Here is a 24452-nt window from a genome sequence, read left to right on the forward strand (position 1 = left end):
TTTTTGATTCCATCCGCCAATCAGAACAGTGGCCACGCCCATCAGACGTTACGTATGGGCGGGCCCACATTTTTTGATTCCATCCGCCAATCAGAACAGTGGCCCCGCCCATCAGACGTTACGTAGTCTTCCTCCAGAAAACCAGCAGGTACTCAGGTCTACTGACATCGGTAGATCATCCCGAAGCTCCATGTCTGCCTGAAGGTTTGTTATTGTCTCAGTGAATGTCGACAGCTCTCAGTTTTAAATGTTTTTGTCAGTAAAGATGGCGGAACTAACGCGCTTCAGCCGATATTCCTAAAATGTGTGTTTGTTGCGAAAGCTAGCCCTGTTAGCTCGGTTGTTTATGTTACAAAGACCAAAGAGGTGAATCAGAGAGGTTTCAAAGGTTACTAAAATACACACACGGCTGTGGATATTTTAGAACTATAGTAAAGCCGTAACGGAGCGGAAACTCAACTGTTCTATAATGTCGTGCGTCGAAAAGGACATTTGCTGGTGCTATTGTAAGTGTATTCAGGGCGATTAGAGATAATTCACGGTGACTCAACATGGTGCGTTTTAGCAGCTAATATATAATCAGTGTCTGTGATTTAAATCAACTCAAGGTGTAAAGATGTTGTTGATCTTGTTTCAGAAGCACTTGACATTGTTGTTGTTCGGTTGTTTTTGTTTTGGGGCGGGGTGGGAGGGGCTAAACTAAGATATGCATCAGAGTTAGAGTAAGTGTTTGTCTGGGAGAAGATCTTCAATCTCCTTATTATGTTTTATTGAATCATGACAGGATGCAACACGCGTGAAGAGTATAGAAAACAGGACCGAATATATCGGAACTGTTCGAAGATGCATGTAAAAATTGATGTTTAGTAGCATTTTTATTAGCGCTGGAAACGGATCAGCCTTGCCTCAGAGCTGATTTTCTTCTTTGATAACATTTCTACATGCTCTTCATTCCTGCAGCACTTTGGGTCGGTGATTCTGGACTCCACGCGCTCCAGCTCGGATCCCTTGAAAAAGGCCCGTGCAGTAAAGGCCTGTCCCACTGAGCCCAAGCCGAACTCATGACAGTGTTTGGCTGCAGGATTCTTAAGTCTCAGCTCAGAATGATCTCACATTTCTTCCCAAAAGCCAGATAAGAACTGCTGTAAGTGTTCCAGAAGGTGCCGTATTCCTGATTTCCTCTGGTCCCAAGTGTTGGGGTTTCAGATTCTGACCTGGAGTTTCTATTTTCAGGACCTCCTGCGTAGGCCCGTCAGACAGAAGGAATAAAACTACACAGCATCCCAGCGATGATGACTTTCTAGTGCTCTTGCCAGCGCTCCAATGGAAGCTCCGGTCACAGCTACACCTCCTCCCAACTCCTCCTATCTGCCCCCTCCGGCCCCCCTGAATCCAGCCATTGCCCCCTCGGTCCAGTTGGGCTTCACCATCCTGTACACGGCTCTGTACGCGAGCCTCTTCCTGGTGGTCTACGTTCAGCTGTGGCTGCTCTACCTCTACAAGCACAAGCGATGGAGCTACCAGAGCATCTTCCTGTTCCTCTGCCTGCTCTGGGCCGCCCTTCGCACCACACTGTTCACCTTTTACTTCTACGACGCTGTGAAGGCAAATCGCTTCCCGATAGTGGTCTTCTGGCTCCTCTACTGCTTCCCCGTTTGCCTGCAGTTCTTCACTTTTAGCCTCATCAATCTGTATTTCACTCAGGTAAGGCTGATCGGAACCCGGAGAGGTCACTTGGGTAAAAGAAGTTAAAATCAAAAGTGAAATCTCTGAAACGTTTAAACAAGGGTATTGCGCCCCCCCCCCCCCCCCCCCCCGTGTCACAGGTATTACTCAAAATCCGAGAGTCTTGCATCTCAGCGCTGAACCGAGGACTGTGAGTTTCGCTGCTGTCCTGATTTAAATGTGCATGTTTGTTATTGAGGAGGGCTGCGTCATGCTTCTGTCCCCGCCTCTGTGTGATCCTCAGATGGGTGGCCCGGTGTGCATGTACGACCTTCAGCATCATCTTCCTCTGTGTCAACATTACCTGTGCAGTTCTGGGGGACAGAGACGGCAGCGGCGAGTCGGGGAAGCGGACCTGGAGGCTGGTTTTGGTGCGAGTTGTAGTCAACGACCTGCTTTTCATCGTGAACGCGGTGCTGCTAGCCGCGGTGCTGCTGATCTTGACCCGGCACTCCCACTCGGCCAGCCCGTACCTGATCAACAAGGTCAGCATCTGTCCTCAGAAGGATGGCAAACCCGCAAAGGGGAAAGTACCTCCTACCTTGCCAGATGTGTTCTGATGCATTTCTCTGACTAGGAGACGACAGTCTGTCGAACGGCAGCTCTGGGTTTGGCGGTGGTCCTCTTGTTCACCAGCCGAGCCTGCTACAACCTGGCGGTCCTGTTTCTGTCCCTGAAACATCCGGTAGAGTCGTTCGGCTACGACTGGTACAACGTCTCTGATCAGGTCAGACTCGGCCAGCATCAGTGAGGGATTTTATCTCTGCTCTGTTTTAATCGTCCTGCTTGTGGCCTCAGGCTGACCTGCAGAGCGAACTGGGCGACCGAGGCTACATCGCCTTTGGTGCCATCATCTTCATATGGGAGCTGCTCCCAACCAGCCTCCTCATCCTCATCTTCAGAGTCCGTAGACCCGCCCAGGAGGTGAGCGCCAAATCTCACCCATTGACTGAGTATTCACTCAAGGCACTCACACGCCCTCTGACCATTGTATTCCTCACAGACCAGCATGGCCGTCAACAACAGGGTGCTGCCTCGTCCCTATTTCTTTGACGACCCTCAAGGCAGCGACGACGACATCCCTGCTCCTTGGGCTCGAGAGTCCACCGAGAGTTCAAGGTAGAAACATTATAAATGCTCATGAAATTAAAGGGACTTTTCGGACTTTTGAATTTTTATTAGGGATGCAACGATACCACTTTTTCCCAAACCGATGCCGATACTTGGATCTGAGTACTCGCCGATACCGATTACCAATACCGATACTTCTACCACACAAAAAAATGCGATGATTTGGAATACAGATTTTATTTTCTTCTCTGTTTTCAACAGGAAAAGACTGCGAGGTAGATAAAAAGTAAAATATATGAATGGAAATCATCACAAAACTAAAATATTAGGTGAACAGAAATGACAAGTTACTGTGAAGCCATTTTCAAGCAACTCCATTGGTATCGGTTCCTGGTATCGGTTAACTTTTACCGATACTGGTATAGGTATCGGTATCGGTGCCGATACCAGTATCGTATCGGTGCATCCCTAATTTTTATGCTTGTGATCGCCCCCTCAGGCCAAAAGCGTAACAGCAGCTTCTATAGTAGGCACGTGCACGAGGCGCGCATGCTGTACGTGCACACTCCTTAACAAAAATAACAGCTGAGACAGTCCCTTGTGTGTGTGTGTGTGTGTGTGTGTGTGTGTGTGTGTGTGTCCGTGTGTGTGTGTCCCGGAGGACAGAGGACATTAGAACGCACAGCTAATTAATAATTTGGTTCTGTACCTTTCTCTTCAGCACAGCTGACAAAGGTTTATGATGGGTCAGTCCTCCTGCATGCTCAGATCATTCCCTTCCCTCGCTTGAAAAATTGTTCCAAAATGAAAGTTGAACCCACATCTTTTTTTATCTGTGAATTCAATGCCGTTCGGCGAGTCTCAAATAAAAATTTGGGCATCTTACTGTTAAAAATATACCATTAATGTAAAAAAGAAACTCTAAATAAACTATGTTCACATCCAGAATCGGACCCAGGTCTTCTACATGAGAGTCCGACGTGTTACTAGGTGAGCTACAGCGCCAGTGACATCCTCTGTATCTGTAACATTTATATCCTTGATGACAGCTGAAACAACGTTCAAAGAACGGTTCGGAGTGAAAATGGCTATTTTGTTGCTAATTAGCAGGAAATATCTAGAAGAAAGTTCTACAGAAAGTAGCTAAGGGTCCTCAGAAATGTAGCTAGCTTTGTCACTAGGCGTTAGGAACAGCGACAAAGTGGCACTGCCTCTCTCTCTGCTGCTAAAGCTACGGATAGCAAATGCTACGGGCGATGCCTGAGCGTGAACGCGCATGAAGCAGCCTGCTCGACCCGAGCATCTCTCTTTTTCTGTGATTTTACAGAAAAACAGGCAATCACAGTAAAAATGCCAGGGCTCATTCTACAGGACCAGGGCATTGCAGGAGAACGTATGAAGAAGACATTTATTATTTCTATACATGTTTTGGCTGTCACACTTCCTTAGAGTCCCTTTAAAGTTTGACAATTTCTACAAGTAATGAACATCATCCGCTGAGCTTTGAAATGAGATCTTATGCGGAGAAAACACGGATGTGCACAAACCCGCACAGAGCTTGCTCGATCTGTTATGTGATGAATGAATTCAAGCTACGAACACTTCAGGACCAGATCTCAGATCTACGTCACACCGAAAATGAACACGTATGAACACAACCATCTTTACTCTTGACAGGGAAGGCTGTTGTTGGTTTAGCGTCCCGGAGAGAGCAGAGAACGTCTCGGCTAGTAAAAGCTAACCGTTAGCATTAGCAACTCCACCACGCAGCAGAACTCCTTCAGGCTTGTGTCATTTGTGTCGGTAAAACATCAGCGTCGCAAAGCTAACAGTCAGTGGTAGAGTAGTGTTGCTGTTAGCCAATCAGAGGCGAGATGTCTGGATATCAGGAAATGAGACTCCAAATCCCGTCGTTTTCTGCTTCCCTTCTGCTGTGACTCACTTCTAGTTCTTGAAACAGGAGCGCCAGAGATTTTTCTAGGGATGCACGATAATATCGGTTACGGATCATTATCGGCCGATAATAGACAATTATGACGTCATACTAATACTTAAGATAATTAAAACTCCACAGAGAAAGATGATTCACTCGCTGTTTGTGACGCGTGTTCAGCAGAAGTGCCACGAGGGGGTAAAAAGAACAAGCTACACAACAAATGTTATAAGTTGCCTAAAAATCAGACACTGCCACAACGCGTGGAAGGATTATGAAGCTGCCACCGGCGCTAAGGCTAGTGCGCTTCCTGACAACACACGGAAAGCATCTGAATTTGATAAATGTGAAAGTTCAACAAGAAACACCCACGAGCTCCGGTGATTACGACTGAAGTCTAAGCAAGCTTATGTAGGTAAATAAGGCTTGTATTGAGAAAATGCTTTATTTAAGATTAGGGCTGCACAATATATCGCAAATATATCGTTATCGTGATATCGGCATGCACAATATCGCAATGACTGGTCAGCGCAAATGTTTGCTACACATAATGCACTTAATTTTGATGGTTAGCAGACACCCGAGTTAGCTTTGTTCTCCTCTTTCTGCTGATTCTGCTTTTCCCGGGATCCACTGATTGCCTTTTCCTCACATCTTTTGCTTTTCTCCTTTTTATGATTTATTTGCTGTCTTTTATTACTTTGTTTTTGATTATTTTTGTTCCTGAGTTAAATTTTTATTTATCGCAAGTCTTATCGTCATCGATAATATTAACCACCGTCATCGCAGGTTTTCCTAATACCGTACAACCCTGATTAAGATAATCTTATTCGTTCTGGCGATTGTAAGGGCCTTTCGTTGTTGACAGATCATCAGAGCGTGTCATTTACGCAGAAAATAAGTGAAAAAAAGCACTTTTTGTCCAACGTGTTCAGTTTCCTTTCAGGCAGTAATAGTTCTGTAGGTTTATTGGATTAAACCATTAGGGCTGTAGCGAAGCCTCGACGACGTCTCGATTCTAAAAATTTGTCGACGTCAGATCCGGTAGTCGACGCACCACGCCCACTTGTTGCATCCCCAGGAGTTTGTAAATAGAGGAGGAATCTGCCTGTTTTTCCTCTAGTTCGCCCTCTTCTCCGCCTTCACTAACATCTCCGCCAAATACCGAAGACCCGGAACAACGTCCGTCCACTACTAGATTATTTTCCTGTTTTGCCCCTTCGTCTCCCGGCAACGGACAACAACTTCCGGGGTCAGATGCGCTGCTTCGTGTCTACCGCAGATGTAGAAAATCACCGGGAGCGCTTCTCCCTTCATAAAGGAGCTTCTTTCAGACATGAGGAGAGCTGTTTTGGTGGTAGCAGTCTCTCCTCCATGCTGGTCTGCTTGCTGCTGGGTGTTTTTGGTTTATTTAAACTTGGTAACTTGAACTTAACGTTGGTAAAGCTACTGTTAGCATCTTCGCTAACAGCTTCTTGCGTTGGGATAAGCTGTTACGTTTTGGTTTAGAGTTCATCTTTTTTGTGGTGCAGATCTCCCTTTTATTACATTTAGAGTGTTGTGGGTTTTCGGTTTAGTGTAAAATATCACCTGAGTTTGGTTTAACCCGTAACACCACTCGCCTCACGCACATAAGTGACCAAAACAAAGCAGCATGGAGACACTCCATCTTCTACCACCTCTCAGGCAGCAGCCTGCTCTCCCAAGTTCTACACGTCACCAGAACATAACCAACCAACACAATAAAAGCAGTGTTATAAAAAATGGAAGGCCTGTAGTGTTTATTCTCTTACAGTAAGAATTTATCATTTTTTTGAGGAATTTATTTGAGATTTTCTGGTTTTTGTTAATTGTGCAATAGAAAAATAATCATTAGATTAATTTTCTAAATAGTCATTAGAATAGTCGACTATTCGATAAAATAATCGTCAGAATAATCGTTTTAAAAATAATCGTTTACCCCCAGCCCTATAAACCATACACTGTTACTTAGTACTTATAATTATTTCCCAGGTATTTTAAAAAACACAGTTATCTGTATCGGCTGTAAAAATTCATTATCATGCATCCCTAATATTTTCCCTCATGCGTCACAAGGCATTCATTCTCGCTAGAGACCGCTGCACGTGTTGACAGAACGAGTGAACTTTAAAAGTGTCACCAGATCTGATCTCTCGTCTGGCAGTAGGACCCGAGAATGTTTGTGACAGGCTCACGTTTTTCTCCACAGGTGCACTGATCTCAGCGACAGCGCCACCTGAGACTGTTTTATCTGTCTGAGGAAACTCGGTCTGAGCTTCTGAGAGCAGATGAGTTCCTCAGCACAACTGAAATGTTCTGCTGAAGTCCAATAACTCCTGATTATGTCGATGCAAGTACAGACTTCCTGTATCTGGAAGCAGAATCCTCTTGTTTCCCACTTTGTTGTTACAAGTCTGAACGTGTAGAGGTGCAACAAAGAGCCTGGAGTTGTGACGCCGCCTTTTATTTCTCTCCTCGGATTGCGGACGCGGATCCCAGAGACCGACGTGTCCGCAGGGGAAATAAAACAGGCTTTAAACCTTCAGCCCAGCATCTGTCAAACTGATCTAATTGGAGCCATCTTTGTGTTTGCGGTGGGAGATGTACAGCCAGTGGAAACCTGAGTGTTTTATTATGATCCACCCTCATCAGCAGTTTCACTAAGAGTGGTCTCACGATCTTCTGACCCTTTTTCTTGTGTGTGCAGCTGGTACGCATCAGAAACCGCTCCTCTTCTGTTTGCCAACAACCCTCCAGACCAGAGCCACCAGCACCACTCGTTGTACTCCACCCCTCAGAACTGAGCCCACCCTGAGCTACGCTCTGAGCCGCCGTGTCCACGCTGACGGGTGGAGCGGCCCCACCCACTGCACCAAAACCTCAGGAACCTCTGGGATAAGCACCTTGCAGAGAGCAGCGGTCCGAACCGTGCGCCGCTCTCCCAGTTTAAAAGGACCAAACGTGGCCGTAAAAACTCCCGCAGGAGCTGAAGAAGGGAACGCCGTTTCTCAGCGTCTGAGAAAGAGACGCTGAGCTTGTTTTATTTTATTTATATACCTGCTGTTGTCAGAAGCAGCTCATTTAACTTCATCAAAACTACAGTTTGTACTACTCTGTCTGCGGCGGCGCTGGTGCAGCCCTGTGACTTTATAAGCTTTGAGTATATTTGAAAGAGCTGCTGCTACTAGCTGCTGTTCTTTTGGTGCATTCCAGGTTTGATGTTTTATTTATGTGTCTACCTTTTTAACCGTTGCTACAAGTGAAACGTTCCACCCGACGAGCAGGGCTGACCTGCACACACGACTGACTCTGCGTACGTCAACAAACCAATAAACATGTTGACAGAAACCTGCTCGTCCTCTTGCTAGCTGGAAATATTTAGAGGTTTCATGTTTCAGTCTGATGAGTATCAGCCTTCACTTGTGTTCACATGTAATGTACAACAAACCCTCTGGGCTCCGTCTACGGGTCTGCAGCACTGAATGTCCTTTTCTTTTTGTTTATAAGGCTGCTTTGGTTCATTCATGAACTTATTCACTGAAACGCAGCTGTTCAGGAAACGGAGCACGTCTCAGCTAGTAGAGGCTAACTGTTAGCATAAGCAGCTCCACCACACAGCAGAACTCCTCCTGGCTTGTGTTATTTGTGGAGATGAAACATCAACGTTACAAAGAAAACCGAGTCAGTGGTAGAGTTGCATTTCTGTTAGCCAATCAGAAGAGAGATGTCTGAATATCAGGAAATAAAACTGCAGCTACTTTCTCCTCTGGCTGGATTCGCTGCTGAAACAGGCACACCTGAGATTCTCCCCCCCCCCCCCGATTACGACTTCTACTAGAGATCACTGCAGATGTATTACAGATATGAGTGAAGGATGTCTTTAAAAGGAAAAAATTACAAAATGTTTCCAGGTTTTGCTTATTTGCAACTTTCCTCTCCACTGTTGCTACATGCTTGCTCACTATCGGGACTAAGTCATCGACGTGATGCCATCTGCATCCCTACATAGACAACTTAACTAAAAGGCATATTGAACTGAACTCGGTGCACTGATAAGCAGATTCATTCATCCTGTTGGGATTTGGTGCTATACGAACGGAGCTGGAGGAAGACTTGCATAATAAGGGGTCATGTAATAACTCTAAATGAGCTCAATTAGACAGAAAACGTTGGTTTCCTGGTGGATTTGGAGAGAAACTCCGCTTGTATCAGAGAGTTGTGCTAAAACAGCCGTCTGCTGTAGTAAACTTAATTCTAATCATCCGGGCTTGGGCCTTTCTGGGTTACAGGAGCCACATCAGAGGGGCTGCAGAACCTCAGGCGTAGCAGCAGCAAGATCACTTCCTAAAGTATCACATGACAACAAAATGTTTAGACATATTTCAGAAATTTGTATTAAAAAATTTTATCTGTACAGAATTAGTCAATAAAATTATGACAATCTGTTGAATTAGTTATTTTAACTTAGATAATTTGAACTCAATTTTTAGAGTGTATCTAATTTTGTCAGAGCAGCAGTACAAATATTCTGACGACAGATTTTTATTAGGACAAAAACTGTGTGTAAGATTTTCTAGGTTCAGGGTATCTGCAGGTTTAAAGGAGCCAAATTTAAGACTTTTTAAGGCCACTTTGACCAAATTTAAGCTATTTGATGAATTAAATTTAAGCTATGATTTCCAGCTATTGCCTGGAGCCGGTGCTAACCGCGTCGCAAACGTGGGATTAGCCATCCCGTTACCATTAAACTTCCACTTCCCCATGGCGCAAGCTCCCACTAGCTTAACCAGCTAACGTGCTCATCTAAAAATAGCCCCCTTACACAACCAACTGAATGTGTACGGTTCCGCTTACGCCAACATCGTACACAAAAAATACTGAACACTAACTAGAAATTCATGAAAATTTTATAGAAATAAAAAATATTTTGTTTACTGGGTCTTTGGTAATTTAAGACCTTTGGAAACTGTTTTTAAGGATTATTTGTCATTTTTAAGGATTTTTAAGGCCTTAAATTTGGAAAAGCAAATTTAAGACTTTTTAAGGCCACTTTGACCAAATTTAAGCTATTTGATGAATTAAATTTAAGCTATGATTTCCAGCTATTGCCTGGAGCCGGTGCTAACCGCGTCGCAAACGTGGGATTAGCCATCCCGTTACCATTAAACTTCCACTTCCCCATGGCGCAAGCTCCCACTAGCTTAACCAGCTAACGTGCTCATCTAAAAATAGCCCCCTTACACAACCAACTGAATGTGTACGGTTCCGCTTACGCCAACATCGTACACAAAAAATACTGAACACTAACTAGAAATTCATGAAAATTTTATAGAAATAAAAAATATTTTGTTTACTGGGTCTTTGGTAATTTAAGACCTTTGGAAACTGTTTTTAAGGACTATTTGTCATTTTTAAGGATTTTTAAGGCCTTAAATTTGGAAAAGCAAATTTAAGACTTTTTAAGGACCCGCGGATACCCTGTAGGTGAAACCCTTTGTGCTGATCCGGTTTCGTTCTTGTAAAATAAGAAAAACAACATGGGTGGTTCTGCTACTTTCCACTAAAAACGCTGAAACCGAAGCACTAATCTAAGTTACTGAACAGACGTCTCTTTTCAATCAGCAATGAGTTTTAATTTAAACTCTTAAAGGTAACAGAGCGCTGCAGCAGGAGACCTGAAGGGAGGCGCTTCAACACATTCCTCTGTGGCAACGCTCACACCAACGGCGTACGTGTGTGTGTGTGTGTGCGTGTGTGTGTGCGCGCGCTGTTCAGTCAGTTCTGCAGCATGTAAAGATCATCCTATTAAAACTTTATACAGTATGTACACAACTCCGTATGTTACAGTGTCATCAGTGGAAACCCGTCAGATCCCAGGTAACCAGGTGTGATGTAGAAAAGCAGAACTGGTTTCCCTCCAACTGGACTGGTGCTGTGTTGATGTGGGACCGTCTATTTACTGGAGACAGCTGAATTAAAAGATGCAGTTAAACAACAGTAGGACTAGCAAAGGTCAATCTGAATGCGGCCTCTCACGCCGGCGGTATTGCATGTAGTTCATCCTGGGGGGGGGGGGGGGGGGGGGGTCTGAAGAAAACAAAAACAACAGATGCGGTCCGACAGACAGTTCTATACCCGCAGCGCCCCGAGTCCGACGAAACCTGAGCCTGAGGAAGGCAGAAGCCACGAGGAAGAGAGGCAACGTAGAACCAAAGCAGCTGTGAGTCTTCAGAGTTCCTGATGGTTCCGAGCTTCACGCCCAAGTCTCAAAGCCCGCATCAGTTGTCTGGAGGAGGGGGCGGCGAGGATGACGGTGATGCCGTCTCTAGCTTGCGAAGACGGCGGCGCCTCAGCTCGGCGGCACTTGGCTCTCCCATGCCGTCGTCCTCCATCACGCCTTCATCCGTGTTCTCTGTTCTTTCGGCGTCTGAAGCTGAGGAGGTGGAGTCCGTGGGCTGGCAGGAGACTCTGGCGCCGCTGGCTTCTTCAGCTGGAAACAAGGTGGCTCTGGTTAGCCAACACCACTACAGCTTCTACACGTTAGACGTCACACCTGTGGTTTCCAGTCGTGTGAATACTTAATCTGCTTTTATAAATCCCCGCTGCAGCGGGTGAGCCGGAGACAACTGAGCTAGTGAGAAGTGTTAACCCTGCAGGGACAGGAAGACAGTTCCTTACAGATGGACGTGTCCTCTGTGGTGGGACTCTCTGTGCTGGTGGCAGCTGGAGGAGAGGAAACGTTGGTTCCACTGGGGTTCCCAGTGCTGCTGTCAGGTCGGGGAGGACTGGGAGGAAGCAGAACAATGATGCGTTTAGTCAGCATGATGACATCACACAAAGACTGAGAAGACCTGGGATGCTTGATTCAGCCACACGGCTTAACGATCATATTGCAGGTTAGAGACTCCCATGGACCGATGTTTAGAGAAACGTAATAGAAACTCGTTTTAAACATTTTTTTACACAAACATTAATTATTCGGGATTCTAGTCATTTTTGTGAGAATTTTGTTTTTGCCAAACCGAGTGACGTCAGCTGAGGGAGTCCTGTTAGCTTAATCCAGAGAAACATATGGACTCTAATGCGGCTCTGACACAGAGGAAACTTTAAAGTTTATAATTCTACTTCTGATGGACCAAAACTATAAAGTTATGAGTTTGCTGCTCGCCCCAGAGAGCAGAGACACACCAGAGGGAGAAACCATCGGCCAAAGCAGATGAAGCAGAGAGAGAGAGAGAGGAAGTAGCGGGTGTCTGGTGAGTTAACCATGTTAGCTTAAACTCGTGTGCTAGCATCACAATATTGTACAGATTACTATCGTGTACCAGACAGTTTAAGTAGTATTGGTCAGTTAACATAATATTAATACTAATGAGCGTCTGTTAGCGGTCTCATACTCGTTAATATCCGTTCACATAACCTAGTTTAGTGCTTAGAGAAAGGCACCTGTGATCTAGTTCTGGAGCTCATTCAGGCTTCTGTGAGCTGGGTCCGACCCAGACACCAGCGAGCCAAACCAGTTGGTATTTTTAAAAGCTGCGCAGCCTCTCCTGGTGGTCCAGGCGGCGGTTCTGATCCGGTTCCAACCCATAAACCAGCTCGACTGGCCCGCTGAGCCACACGTCTCTTCTGGTGGTCGGTTCTGGCCTGGTTCTGACAGAGATCTGAGCTCCAGAAATCCACATTTAATTTTTAAAACTCGCCACGGATCTCCGGAGCCCAGCGTGGACCTCCCTGTTCCGGTACCGACCGATGTGGGCTACAGAAGTCGTCTATTCAACTGCACAAAACGCCCTCAGACACGGAGATAGAGACGTCGTTTCTCTAATCTGGAAAGCCGTGGACTCGATGTCCAGACACGCTGGAGTTGGTACGGCCTTCACACACTCTAGTTTATACACATGAACACAATCCAACACTGACTGGATCACATGACGTCTCTACCCTAAAACTAGCCACTCTCCACACTGAGCTGAGGCAGCCTAGCGTCTAACTCCCTTTGGTTACGTCAGACGTTCACATTTAGAAAAAAGAGCCTTTTTAGAAGCTTTGCTGAGAAAGGACACTTTCTACTAGAAAACTGCTGTTTTAAAACCAAATATCCACAATAAGCATTCAAATAGTATTTTTGGACAGCATTTTATATGAATTAGAAAAATAAAATTTAACCTGCAATTTGCTCTTTTATCCCGTAAGTAGGGCTGTGTCAGCATTTAAACCTCACGGTGACATCATAGGTCCTGATGGGATGTCAGACATCTAGTGTTGGGGCTACCTGACACACAGCAACCCACCATAATCCTTCTTAGGAAGCAGCCCATGAGGGGATGGGTTAGTGGCGAAACACAGGATTGTTGTTTTCTGAATTTCATCGACTATTTGACACATCCATCACCAATGTGTTGGCCTGCAGCTGGTTTGAGCTACGCGTGAGAATAGCGAGGTACTTCAACTGATAACCATCACAACACATCAGGGTCAGTGCTGTAAAGGTTAGAAGCTAACGTGACAATGCTAACGGAGATTATGATCAAAACTTCGGAAGAGACGCATCTGAATGAAATTTTGTAGATTTTCGGCACTATATGACGTTGGATTGTGGACATAAGACGTGCGCAGGACTAATTATTTTACTGGAGGACATTATTTGGACATTTTTGTTTGAAACGTTTCCGTTCTGCCAACGACACGAGGCTTGGAACTGTTAGTAATTTTGTACTTCTGAGCTTGTCTCCGGTCACGACTGCAGGAATGTACTTTGCCACCCGCGGTATGTAAATCGTAATCCAACTTAAAGTTCTATTCCACTCATCTGGTAAAAATTTATGTATTTTTTTTATATCACAGTGTGAATTTTCCATCATCAATCAGCCCTGATATAAAAGACACAATACAATGAAGCATCTGGACATCTGGGCCAACTCGTGTCGCTGAGAGGCGGCGGGTTTGTGATATTTACGTACGCGAGTGTGGCCACAGTGCTGAGGTAGTGGTGGATGTTGAGCATGGCGGCATCCAGCAGGGTGTGGATGTTCTGGAGACACTGCAGCCTGGCCTCGAGGCCGCGCCGCCCTTCGGCCTCCAGCTCCCTCAGCTCCTCCTCCGACAGCTGAGACAGCGATGGAGGGGGAGGAGGCATCGAGGACACTGTAGACGAAGAAGGGGGCGACTGTTTAGATGATTGTTCAGGCTCTGATGTAACGACACTGAATAACCCTAAATGGTTAAAGTGTTCGGATTTCCTCTAAGTTGGCCGCTTTCAAGAGCTGCAAAATCCTACCGAAGGGAGGAGGTGGAGGCATGGGCAGCCATGGTGCAGAGGGGAAGGGGGGAGGGGGGAACGAGAAGGGGAATCCTGGGATTGCTGATCCTGGAGCTGCTGCTGCGGATGTAGTCGCGTCTGCAGATGTAGTGGTGCTGGTGCCTGATGGGAACAGATCCAACACGTATGAATCACACCCAGCCTCTGCGCAATGGAATCATGTGAGGATGCTCATGGGTGATTTTGTGGTGCAGGTTGATTTTACCGGCTGTCTCTGTGCTGCTCTGAGGAGCATCAGTGGCACCAGGAGCTGGAGCTGCTGCTGCTGCAGCTGGAGGCCCTGCGGGAAAAGGACCCCAGAAAGGGAAGACGCCAGGAGGGAAGCCTGGCAGCATTCCTGGAGCCACTGGTGGAAAAGAAAAAATAAATAAATAAAAAACACGTTTACTAAACAACAAGATGTCCAACTGGAGATCTAGTTGGATGCATGTCAATCTCCACGGAGGAAAATGCTAAAGCGTGCAGAACTGTTTCCTAACCCCAACGAGAAGGTGCAGTTTCAGAGTGGAGGTGCACACATGCAACATTCTGAGTGTGTGAAGCAGACTGAGACATGAAGCCTTTGACGTCATGCACCGTTTCAGCACAGTGCATGTGTGTAAAGCCCTGCATGTCGTGAGTATGTGTGAGAATATGGAACCCTAACCCCGGTGAGTGGCACTTTCCTAACTGAAATGTAACAAAGAATTTATTCTCGTTAAATAAAGTTACCCTGCCTCCTGCGCCTTCAGCATGCACCGGGTCACAGATAATATGATGATGATTGTATTTGATCAATAATAATGACTATAGTATCTATAATGTTTGTTTTATTTACTGGTTTTATCAACATGTTTAAATAAAGTCAACTGTTTCATGCATGGGGAGAACATCCATGCAGAAAGGCCACAGCCAGGATTTGAACCTTCAACCTTCTTTCTGCGAGGCAACAGTGCCACCTACTGCTCCACCAGGTGAACAGAACCTTTTTCCATCCTGTTCATGATAAAGCTGCAGAAACTAGCTGCATCCTGGACAGGGTTCTGGTTGCCTAGCAACACAGATGTGATTCCTGCACTCTTGCTCTCTACTCTACCTAATGTGATTAAGAATGTTTTAGTGTGTGCGTGCGTGCGTGCGTGTGTGTGTGAGATCAGGCGTCCCTGTTTGGACTCACCATTATGGGCCGGGGCTGCTGCTGCGTTAGCGGGGGCTGCTGGGGCCGGGGCTGGCGGCTGGGCTGCAGGTGGAGTCTGATTGTTGTTGGACGCTCTGAGGACATCCATTCGGCAGGTTGGACAGGTCTGCTGCCTCTGGAACCAGGAGCGCAGGCAACTGTTGAGCAGGAAGGACAATGAAAACGTTCATTAAAGCTAGCAAACAAAAGGAGAATGTTAAAGGCATCACAGTGATAAAGATCTTTATTGAGGCCGTGTTTGATTTTCCACACCGACTCCTGCTTTGGTTCAGAAGCCGTGTCAAATGTCTGACATCTGCCCAGTCTGCTGAGTCACGATGGATTTACCTGGAGTGGAAAATATGGTTACAAGGTAGTTTCTTGGCTCCGGTGACCATTTCCTCTCGACAGATGATGCAAACGTTGTCCGAGGCCTGCAGGTCTTCAGGAGTAGCATCAGGATATCTGAACAGAAGCAGGAAAAACAGGAGCAGAGAGCATTAAATCCAGCCCCACAAATCACTTTAAGCGTCTGCTTCGTTTGGACAAACATCACCGAAAACTACCTATAACTCATTAACACGTTCCACCAGACCCGAGCCTGCTGCAGGAAACCAGGTCAAAAATTAAAGGGGACAGAGGTTTAATAGTTTGTTGCACTAAATCCCTCTCACACAAAGTCATTTTGGATTCTTGGTGGTTTCAGTACCTTCCAGAATAAACAGTTTCAGGTCTCTGTCAAGCTATTGCTAACCCCGCCCACCCATCTTGGCCGACGACCACTGAAAGCTGTTGTTGGTTTAGCTTCCAGGAGAGAGCAGAGCACATCTTGATTAGCAGAAGCTAACCATTAGCATTAGCAACTCTACCACACGGTAGATCTCCTTTAGGCTTGTGTTATATGTGGAGATAAAACATCAGCGTTGCATTGTTTAAGGAGAAGGAGCAAACAGAGAAAGTGGAAGAGTGGTGTTACCGTTAGCCAATCAGATGTCAGATGATTGCATGTCATGAATAATAATGAACAGACTGTGAACTACGTCTACATACCTAGTCCGATTTTTAAAGGGGAAAAATTGACAACTCCCCAGTCAGCTGAGAAAAAAATCTGTTTCTATGTAGCTTTCCTCCCAGCTGGATTGAGACGTTAGACTGTTTTGTGATTATTAAAACTGTAGAATAATTACTTATTGCACCTTTAACCAAAAATGTCCATAAAGCAAATTAATAATTCAACTGCCACAGAATCAAAAGTGGCTAACACTTTACAATGAGGGTGCATTATTAAGCATTAATAAACCATTTAAAAAGTGTTAACTGCTTTTATGCATTACATAGCATTACGAAACATTATTTAATGAATTGCATTGGGCATTGCTGTCTTGGGGAAAGTAAAACATTTTCTGGATAGGAAAACATTATATATGTTATATTGTGCATTCATATTACCATACATGAGTTATTGTGTAGAAGTTTGGGGAAACACATATAAAAGTAATATTCAGACCATAATCATAATGCAGAAAAGGGCTATTAGACTAATAAATCAGGAGGGGTATAGGGCTCACACAAACGCACTCTTTATTAAGACGCAAGCTTTAAAATTCCAGGACCTGGTCGAGTTTAAAACAGTGCAAATAATATATAAGGTAAGGAAAGGGATGCTACCAATTGAAATAAGTAAATGGTTGTTAGAAAGAGAAGGGAGGTATAATTTTAGAGGGAAGTGGAGTTTAAAAGTACAAAGAGTAAGAACAACATTGAAAAGGATGTCTATTTCAATAGCGGACGTTAAATTCTGGAATGAGTTAACAGAAGAAATGAAGGATAGTAGTGATGTAAACCAGTTTAAAATAAAACTCAAACAAGAAATGTTAAATAAGTATAAGAATGAAGAAAATGCAATTAACCCAGGACGGCATGTAAACTGATGTTTAATCTCTTCTACAAATTAGAAAATCTAAATACAGTTCAAGTTGAACATGAGAATTTTATTTATTTATTTATTTATTTTGTGTGTTTTTTTTTTTGAAGGCATTGTAACTGTTTTGTTGTTTAAATTTTGATGATGAGGATGTAAACCTGAGGGGGTAGGGCTAAATAAGTAAACACTTCTCCCTACTCCTTTTCAAACAATTGCGTGGAATGATTTTATGAAATGTTGGTGAATGTATATGTTTGAAATAAAGTGAACTGAACTGAATTATTAAGCAGTTAACTAATGTCTATTACTGAACCTTAGTTAATGCAGTACTAAGCTTTTTTTTACCCCTATTGTAAAGTGTAAACATTTATCCATTTATAAACACTTGCTAAATGCTGAATAGACTCCTAAGCATTACTTAACCATAATTAATCATTACTGAATGGATTTTGGACCCATAGGTTCAGTAATAGACATTAGTTAACTGCTTAAATTGCATTAAATAATATGTTTAGTAATGCTATGTAATGCATAAAAGCAGTTGTTAACACTTTATGTAATGTTTACTAATGCTTAATAATGCACTAAGTAACATTAATAAAGGACCCTTACTGTAAAGTGTTAGCCAAAAGTGTAACAAGATGACGTAGTTCTGCTGAACACTGAGGTGCTTTTGCAAGATCTTCAAAATATTTTATTAGTGATCTCCGATATTATCCGTTCGCCATTAATATCGGCATTTAAAATATGGAAAAATATTGGTTATCAGTCTTTTAATGACACAATTACATACCATACTTATGCTGTACATCAAACTCCTCAGCTACTTCTCCACCTCTCTCAAAATGTCAAAATACGACAGCTCTGAGGTTAGGTGTTTGAGTTATCCGAGTTTATTTGGCACAACTTGTGAAGTAGAAATTAGCCCTGTGTGGTGAACGTATGCTGTCCTCACAGCATGTAGCTAGTATGTGTAGCGAGCCGGCAAACAAAAACAAGAATCTTCACCCAAGACTGGTTTTTCTTATCTGAAGATATTAATAAATGTTTTATCAACACAGAGGACGATGTCGCCCTCTACTGCTCGCGTCCTCCTTGCCGATGACACAGTCCCACGCGTGATCCAGTGTGAATATTCCATCATCTCTGTTCATGGTTTTGTGTCCACGTCTCCTTATTTCTACCGCAAGATGGATCAAAGACGAGATAGAAATAAGGAGACGTAGACACAAAACTGCTGCCTGCTGGATTTCACCATGTGTGATGACTAATGAGACTTAAGGAGTCAGACAGTATCGGTATATCGGTCAAAAGGCCCAATCAAGCACCCCTAGATTTAATCATCTTTCTTTAAAGAAATACAATATCATTTAAACACGTAGTCACAACCCCACCCCAGCAGAGGAATACTCACAGTGTGTTCATGTTGCGGATAGCTCTCCGAGACATTATGGCATCAGTCACAGCTTTCTTAAACTGCCTGAAAGGACGAGGAAAGCGACAAATTAATGATAAGTGGTGAGAAGAAGTGATCATGCCTTTTAAAGAGGCCATTATATCAAAACAACCCCATGGGTTTATCCTTTCTATGAGTTAGTACCAGATAATTATTAAACAATTATTTTTATTGAGCAATTCTGTGGATCAAACTCATTATTTGAGTTCATTCGTCGTCGTCTTCCTCCGCTTATCCGGGTCCGGGTCGCGGGGGCGGCATCCCAACTAGGGAGCTCCAGACCGTCCTCTCCCCGGCCACCTCCACCAGCTCCTCCGGCAGGACCCCAAGGCGTTCCCGGACCAGATTGGAGATGTAATCACTCCAACGTGTCCTGGGTCGACCCGGGGGCCTCCTGCCGGCAGGACATGCCCGAAACACCTCCCCAGGGAGGCGTCCAGGAGGCGTCAAAGTAAGGAACCTTGGTGTTATCTTTGACCAGGACATGTCATTCAAATCCCAGGTTAAACAGGTTTGTAGGATTTCCTTTTTCCACCTTCGGAATATTGCTAAGAATAGAAGCATCATTTCCAGGAGTGATGCTGAAAAACTAGTTCATGCATTTATTACATCAAGACTGGATTACTGTAATTCATTACTCCCAGGAAGTCCACAGAATGTAGTTAAAAGTCTTCATATCTCTCCTGTCTTAAGGTTGGTTTATGCTTGACGCGTCCGCGAGGTCCGCACGGCTCCGCGCGGAAAAGTTGCGTCATTTTGCGTCATTTTAACAACCACGCCCCTCCACCTCGTCTCCGCACGGCTCAAGATTTCCGCAACGCGCACCTCGGAAAATTTCTAACCACGCGGACGGATGGACGCGGAAAAACATGGCGGACCGGCAAGAACTAGTATGGCAGAGGTTCGTAAATACAAACATTTGTATGCTTCAGCTCTCAGAGATCACCGTGATCAACATGTTGTTAATAATTCTTGGAGAGAAATAGCTTGCACTGTCGGAAAAGACGAGGACGCTGTTAAAAATGCTGAAATGACATGTTGTAAACAGTAATTTCTACTTCTACTATGGTGTAGTGTTGGATGCATGCTGTGGAGCTCCATGCTGCCCCCTACAGTTTGGGAGAATATTGTCTCACCGCAGAGACGAGCCGCACAAACCATAAACGCTGCGAGTTGTGAAGCGCGTTCCATCCGCGAGCCGCATCACCGCGTAGAAAGTGAATGCGTCAAGCATAAACCAAGCTTTAGCTTCCCTACATTGGCTACCTGTTAAATTCAGAATAGCTTTTAAGATCCTTCTTCTCACATATAAAGCTCTTAATAATCAAGCTCCATCATACATCAGTGATCTGATTGTTCCAAATGTTCCTAACGGAGCACTTCGCTCTCAGACTGCAGGTCTACTGGTGGTTCTCAGAATATCTAAAATTAGGATGGGAGGCAGATCTTTTAGTTATCAGGCTCCTCTCCTGTGGAACCAGCTCCCAGCTTTAGTCCGTGAGGCAGACACCTTGTCTACTTTTAAGAATAGGCTTAACACATTTTTATTTGATAGGGCCTATGGTTAAAATCTGATGTTAGCCTGCATCAGGACAAGTGGGGGAGTAGAGGGAGGTGGAGTGTACAGTCGGTAAAGACGGCTCTCCCTTGCCCTGCCTCCAACATGCCTCCATCTAAAAGGCTAGGTTATCTCTGTAGTTTTGCTGCTATAGGCTTACCCTGGCTTTCCACGGGAGCCGTCAGCAGCACGTTACTGCAGCAGCACGTCATAGCTGCTGATAGGAACCGCTGTGGTCAACAGAACCTTTTCCACCGGAGCCGTCAGCGGCGCGAGTCGGCCGCGTCTCAGGAGCAGCATGTCGCGGCCTTTACGCGCCGGTTCTATTTTCTACGCGCAACGCCTCTGAAACGGGTCAAGTTCGACATTTTTGGGGAAGGAAAGACAGGAAATCGGACGCGGAAATGGAGAGAAGCTCCCGATATTTTCAGAATAAAGAACGTACTGCCTTCCGGTTGCTTTACTTTAAAAACAGTTACTAACTGTGCGTCCCCGTGAGAAGTTATCACCTAGCTAGCGGTCTCCTTTGTTTTTCAGGTCCGTATTGGCGATTATAAAACGGACAGAACATAAAACACAAACCATGTTGTAGTTTTCTCCTGCTTGTTGTTGTGTTTACTGACGAAGTCACTCGTGTGACTTCGTGCTCGGTCGGTGACAGCTGCTCCCCTGCTGCTTCGCGTCTCGTGGGAAGGGCCAAGCAGCAGCTTACGCGAGCAAGACGTGCTGCTGCAGTAACGTGCTGCTGACGGCTCCCGTGGAAACCCGGGGTTAGACTGCTGGAGGATACACTGACCACCTTTCACACTCTCCTGCTTTCTTCTACAATCTGCTCTTTAACTGTATTATTTCCTGCTATTTCAGCTGTTAACTTTATTTTCTCTCTAAGTGTTTTTCTCCCCAGAAGAAGCTACAACGATGTTCTGCTGAGCTGTGGTGGCCTCATGGAGGGGGCCATCGTCTAGCACACTGCTGCTAACCACTAAAACATTCTCCCTCTCCTGATAATAACTTTTTGGTTTCCTTGACGTTGGATGTGCTACTACTAGTTTACCCGTTTAATTATAGATCTACTAGAATAAATACAATAAAGTTTATCTCTCACCAAATAGAATATTTACTAAGACATCACAATGTAACTATAGACACATTACTAGTCTCTGTGTGTGTGTGTGTGTGTGTGTGTGTGTGTGTGTGTGTGTGTGTGTGTGTGTGTGTGTGTGTGTGTGTGTGTGTGTGTGTGTGTGTGTGTGTGTGTGTGTGTGTGTGTGTGTGTGTGTGTGTGTGTGTGTGTGTGTGTGTGTGTGTGTGTGTGTGTGTGTGTGTGTGTGTGTGTGTGTGTGTGTGTGTGTGTGTCGTGGAGGATGGCTGCTTATACTGAGCCAGGATTCTCTGGAGGTTTCTTCCTGTTAAAAGGGAGTTTTCCTCTCCACTGTCGCTGCATGCTTGCTTAGTATGAGGATTGCTGTATAGTCACTGCCACTAGTCTGTGACTTGATGCAACCTGCTGGGTTCCTTATATAGGAAACATTATTTCTGATTGGCTTAATGAACTGACCTGAATTGGAATGTTTATTATGTGAAGTGCCTTGAGACGACTCTTGTCGTGATTTGGCGCTTTATAAATAAACTTGAATTGAATTGAATCCTGACCAGATGCCCAAAACACCTCAACTGACTCTTCGATCCGGAGGAGCAGCGGTTCTACTCCGAGTCCCTCCCGAATGTCCGAGCTCCTCACCCTATCTCTAAGGCTGAGCCCGGCCACCCTACGGAGGAAACTCATTTCGGCCGCTTGTATCCGCGATCTCGTTCTTTCGGTCATTACCCAAAGCTCATGACCATAGGTGAGGATTGGGACGTAGATCGACCGGTAAATCGAGAGCCTAACTTAAGAACTAAGACCTACACATTAGATTAGCTACATGGCCTGTGCACAGTGTCAAGATACATTATTTTATATTAAATCTTATTATTTTTGGTCCTTAAAAACATCTGAATGAGAGAACACAAACAGCTCACCTCATGGCCAGGTACATGGGCCGGATGGCAAACAGAGGGAAGGTGTGGACCTTTATCATGATGGTCATGAAAGCAATGTACAGGAGCACTTTGATAAAACCTGGAGAACAACACAGCATTTCAGCAGAGATCACAGGCTTCATCTTAAATCCCACATGAAAGAACACCCAGAAAATATTCCCTCGTCCCGTTTTGAGCTGCAGCACCTGTGAAGAGCTCCGTGTAGAGCATGTAGACGGCCTTGTTGTCCCAGGGATTCTCACTCTGCAGGTCGATGGTGTGCAGAACGTACTTGATCAACGTCGTCAGGATCATGGTCAGCAAGATGGCGTACTGGGGAGAAGATAAATGGGAGCCTCACGTTAACGTCACTGAGGGTTATGGGATAGTCGAGCCACTTGAGGACTGGGAATGCAGCACCAGACCTGCTCAGAGGCTGAAGGTTTACATGGGTCCCACACCTCCGCAGCAGGAACTCAGGTTTTAGTTCAGCTATGCTATCAGGGATGTTTCCAAAGTAGTTAAATAAACGACTATTTAGACACTGATTATTAGGACTAAGCTCAAGCGGGTCTAGTTTATGAGGACCTCTATAAAGAAACACGCGTGAGCTCATGCACCTTTTTTAATTCAGAAGAACTAATCAGAGCTAAATGCAGGGTAGCTGCAGATTTAAGGGAGCCAAATTTAAGACTTTTTAAGACCTTTTTTAAGGCCACTTTGACCAAATTTAAGCTATTTTAAAAATTAAATTTAAGCGATAATTTCCAGCTCTTGCCTGGAGCCGGCGCTAACCACGTCGTGAACGTGGGATTAGCCATCCAGTTACCATTGAACTTGCCCTTCCCCATGGCGCAAGCTCCCATAGCTTAACCAGGTAATGTGCTCATCTAAAAAAAAATAGCCCCCTTTCACAACCAACTGACTGCGTACGGTTCCGCTTACGGCAACATCGTACACAAAAAATGCTGAACACTAACTAGAGATTCACGAAATTTTTATAGAAATAAAATAACCTTGTTTATTGGGTCTTTGGTCATTTAAGACCTTTGGAAACTGGATTTAAGGATTATTTGTCATTTTTAAGGACTTTTAAGGCCTTAAATTAGGAAAAGCTAATTTAAGACTTTTTAAGACTTTTTAAGGACCCGCGGATACCCTGTAAATGATTCGTTTCCTCCAAGTTCAAACGTAAATCTGACTAACCTCAAATCCAAAAACAAGCTGAACTGAAGCTCCTCGGGAAATGATGCTGTGACAGGCGTGGTTGACAAACAAGAAGTCCATGACCCCCAGTAGACCCAGGAGAGCTGCAGACAACAAAGGAAAGGTTCATCATGCATGTACGATAGGCTGGAGTTCTACAGACGGCCTTTAGAAATCCTGTTGTGTTTTCTGTCTAAATAACCAGAACCACTAATGAAGCTCGTTTCTAAAGTCAATTGCATGACGTTTATGTTTTTGCATCACTTTCAGCCAGTTGAAAAAAGATCAGAAATAAAATCATAGGTGTCCAAGAACAAGCTTGTTCACAACTGGAAACTGTTCTTTGAGTCTTTATGTAGCATCTGAAACTTTGATGAGGCTCAAAATGGCCCAGGAGCTCCGGTAATGAAACCCTCTGGGATTAATAAAGTATTTTTGGATTTAATTGAATTGAAACACTGGTTTGCCACGCACACTCGACAAGGACATGCATGTTAAAGAAGCTGCATGCTGATTGGCCATTTTCCCCTGATGGCTCCATGACACTACCTAAAGCTAGAACTTCTGTGTTCTGTGTCTGGAGGAAGCGAGAGTCCCACCCACTATGAATCTATGTGGCATCCATTAGGGCATGCTTCCATTGTCGGAACTTCAGGACAAGTTCTGGGAGGGGGAAATTTAGCGGGAGATATGATGGACCGGTCAGCTGTTGTGTCCCCATACAAATTCAGCCCGTTCAGGAGTTTACACAGGCGTTAGCCTATCGTGGTCAATGCCAGAAAGCATCCACAGTAACATTGAGTTTTATTCTGTTGAAGTACGGCAGTTTAATCCATTCAAAGGAGTGGGAGAGCTGCTGTGTGATGTAAAATGTGGCATTCAATGACCAGAAGCAGCACAGTTTTTTTACGGTGCTCTGTGAGACGACAAAGCTCCGTAAATCATGTCATTTTAAGAGGATTTCGGCTTCAATTTTTGGCGCTGGGAGTTAGGGCTGGACGATATGGCCTAACATCAATATCACAATATATTGAGGATTTAACCTCGATAACGATAAA

General features: G+C 44.7%; 2 protein-coding genes across 3 annotated transcripts in view; one reads left to right on the plus strand and one right to left on the minus strand.

The window, feature by feature from the left end:
* The first annotated feature begins 970 nt into the window (after positions 1-970).
* On the plus strand, positions 971-7698 carry gpr137 (G protein-coupled receptor 137). Its single transcript, XM_015947794.3, has 8 exons — positions 971-1144; positions 1234-1704; positions 1827-1876; positions 1970-2210; positions 2303-2452; positions 2524-2649; positions 2729-2844; positions 7458-7698. Exons 2-8 carry the CDS (start codon positions 1324-1326, stop codon positions 7552-7554), a joined length of 1161 nt encoding a protein of 386 aa, XP_015803280.3. The 5' UTR covers positions 971-1144; positions 1234-1323; the 3' UTR covers positions 7555-7698.
* Positions 7699-10888: 3190 nt separating this feature from the next.
* The window catches only part of syvn1 (synovial apoptosis inhibitor 1, synoviolin), a 20873-nt gene continuing 7309 nt past the window's right edge, over positions 10889-24452 (minus strand). For both annotated transcript variants that reach the window (XM_054738262.2, XM_054738261.2), the window contains exons 6-16: positions 23395-23498; positions 22395-22521; positions 22189-22288; positions 18567-18632; positions 15577-15693; positions 15229-15386; positions 14278-14418; positions 14031-14174; positions 13714-13897; positions 11429-11535; positions 10889-11240 (exon numbers count right to left, since the gene is read on the minus strand). In XM_054738262.2, the coding sequence (XP_054594237.1) occupies positions 11029-11240; positions 11429-11535; positions 13714-13897; positions 14031-14174; positions 14278-14418; positions 15229-15386; positions 15577-15693; positions 18567-18632; positions 22189-22288; positions 22395-22521; positions 23395-23498 (1460 nt within the window). In that variant the 3' untranslated portion in view covers positions 10889-11028. The remainder of the gene's footprint in view (positions 11241-11428; positions 11536-13713; positions 13898-14030; positions 14175-14277; positions 14419-15228; positions 15387-15576; positions 15694-18566; positions 18633-22188; positions 22289-22394; positions 22522-23394; positions 23499-24452) is intronic.

The sequence above is a fragment of the Nothobranchius furzeri genome, chromosome 1, assembly GCF_043380555.1.
Source record: "Nothobranchius furzeri strain GRZ-AD chromosome 1, NfurGRZ-RIMD1, whole genome shotgun sequence".
Classification (NCBI taxonomy): domain Eukaryota; kingdom Metazoa; phylum Chordata; class Actinopteri; order Cyprinodontiformes; family Nothobranchiidae; genus Nothobranchius; species Nothobranchius furzeri.

Bases quoted from the DNA above. Each gene is read 5' to 3' on its own strand.
- gpr137 (XM_015947794.3), top strand. From the start codon at position 1,324: ATGGAAGCTCCGGTCACAGCTACACCTCCTCCCAACTCCTCCTATCTG. The intron at 1,705-1,826 runs GTAAGGCTGATC...CCCGTGTCACAG, and splicing joins TCAATCTGTATTTCACTCAG to GTATTACTCAAAATCCGAGA. The intron at 2,845-7,457 runs GTAGAAACATTA...TTGTGTGTGCAG, and splicing joins GAGTCCACCGAGAGTTCAAG to CTGGTACGCATCAGAAACCG.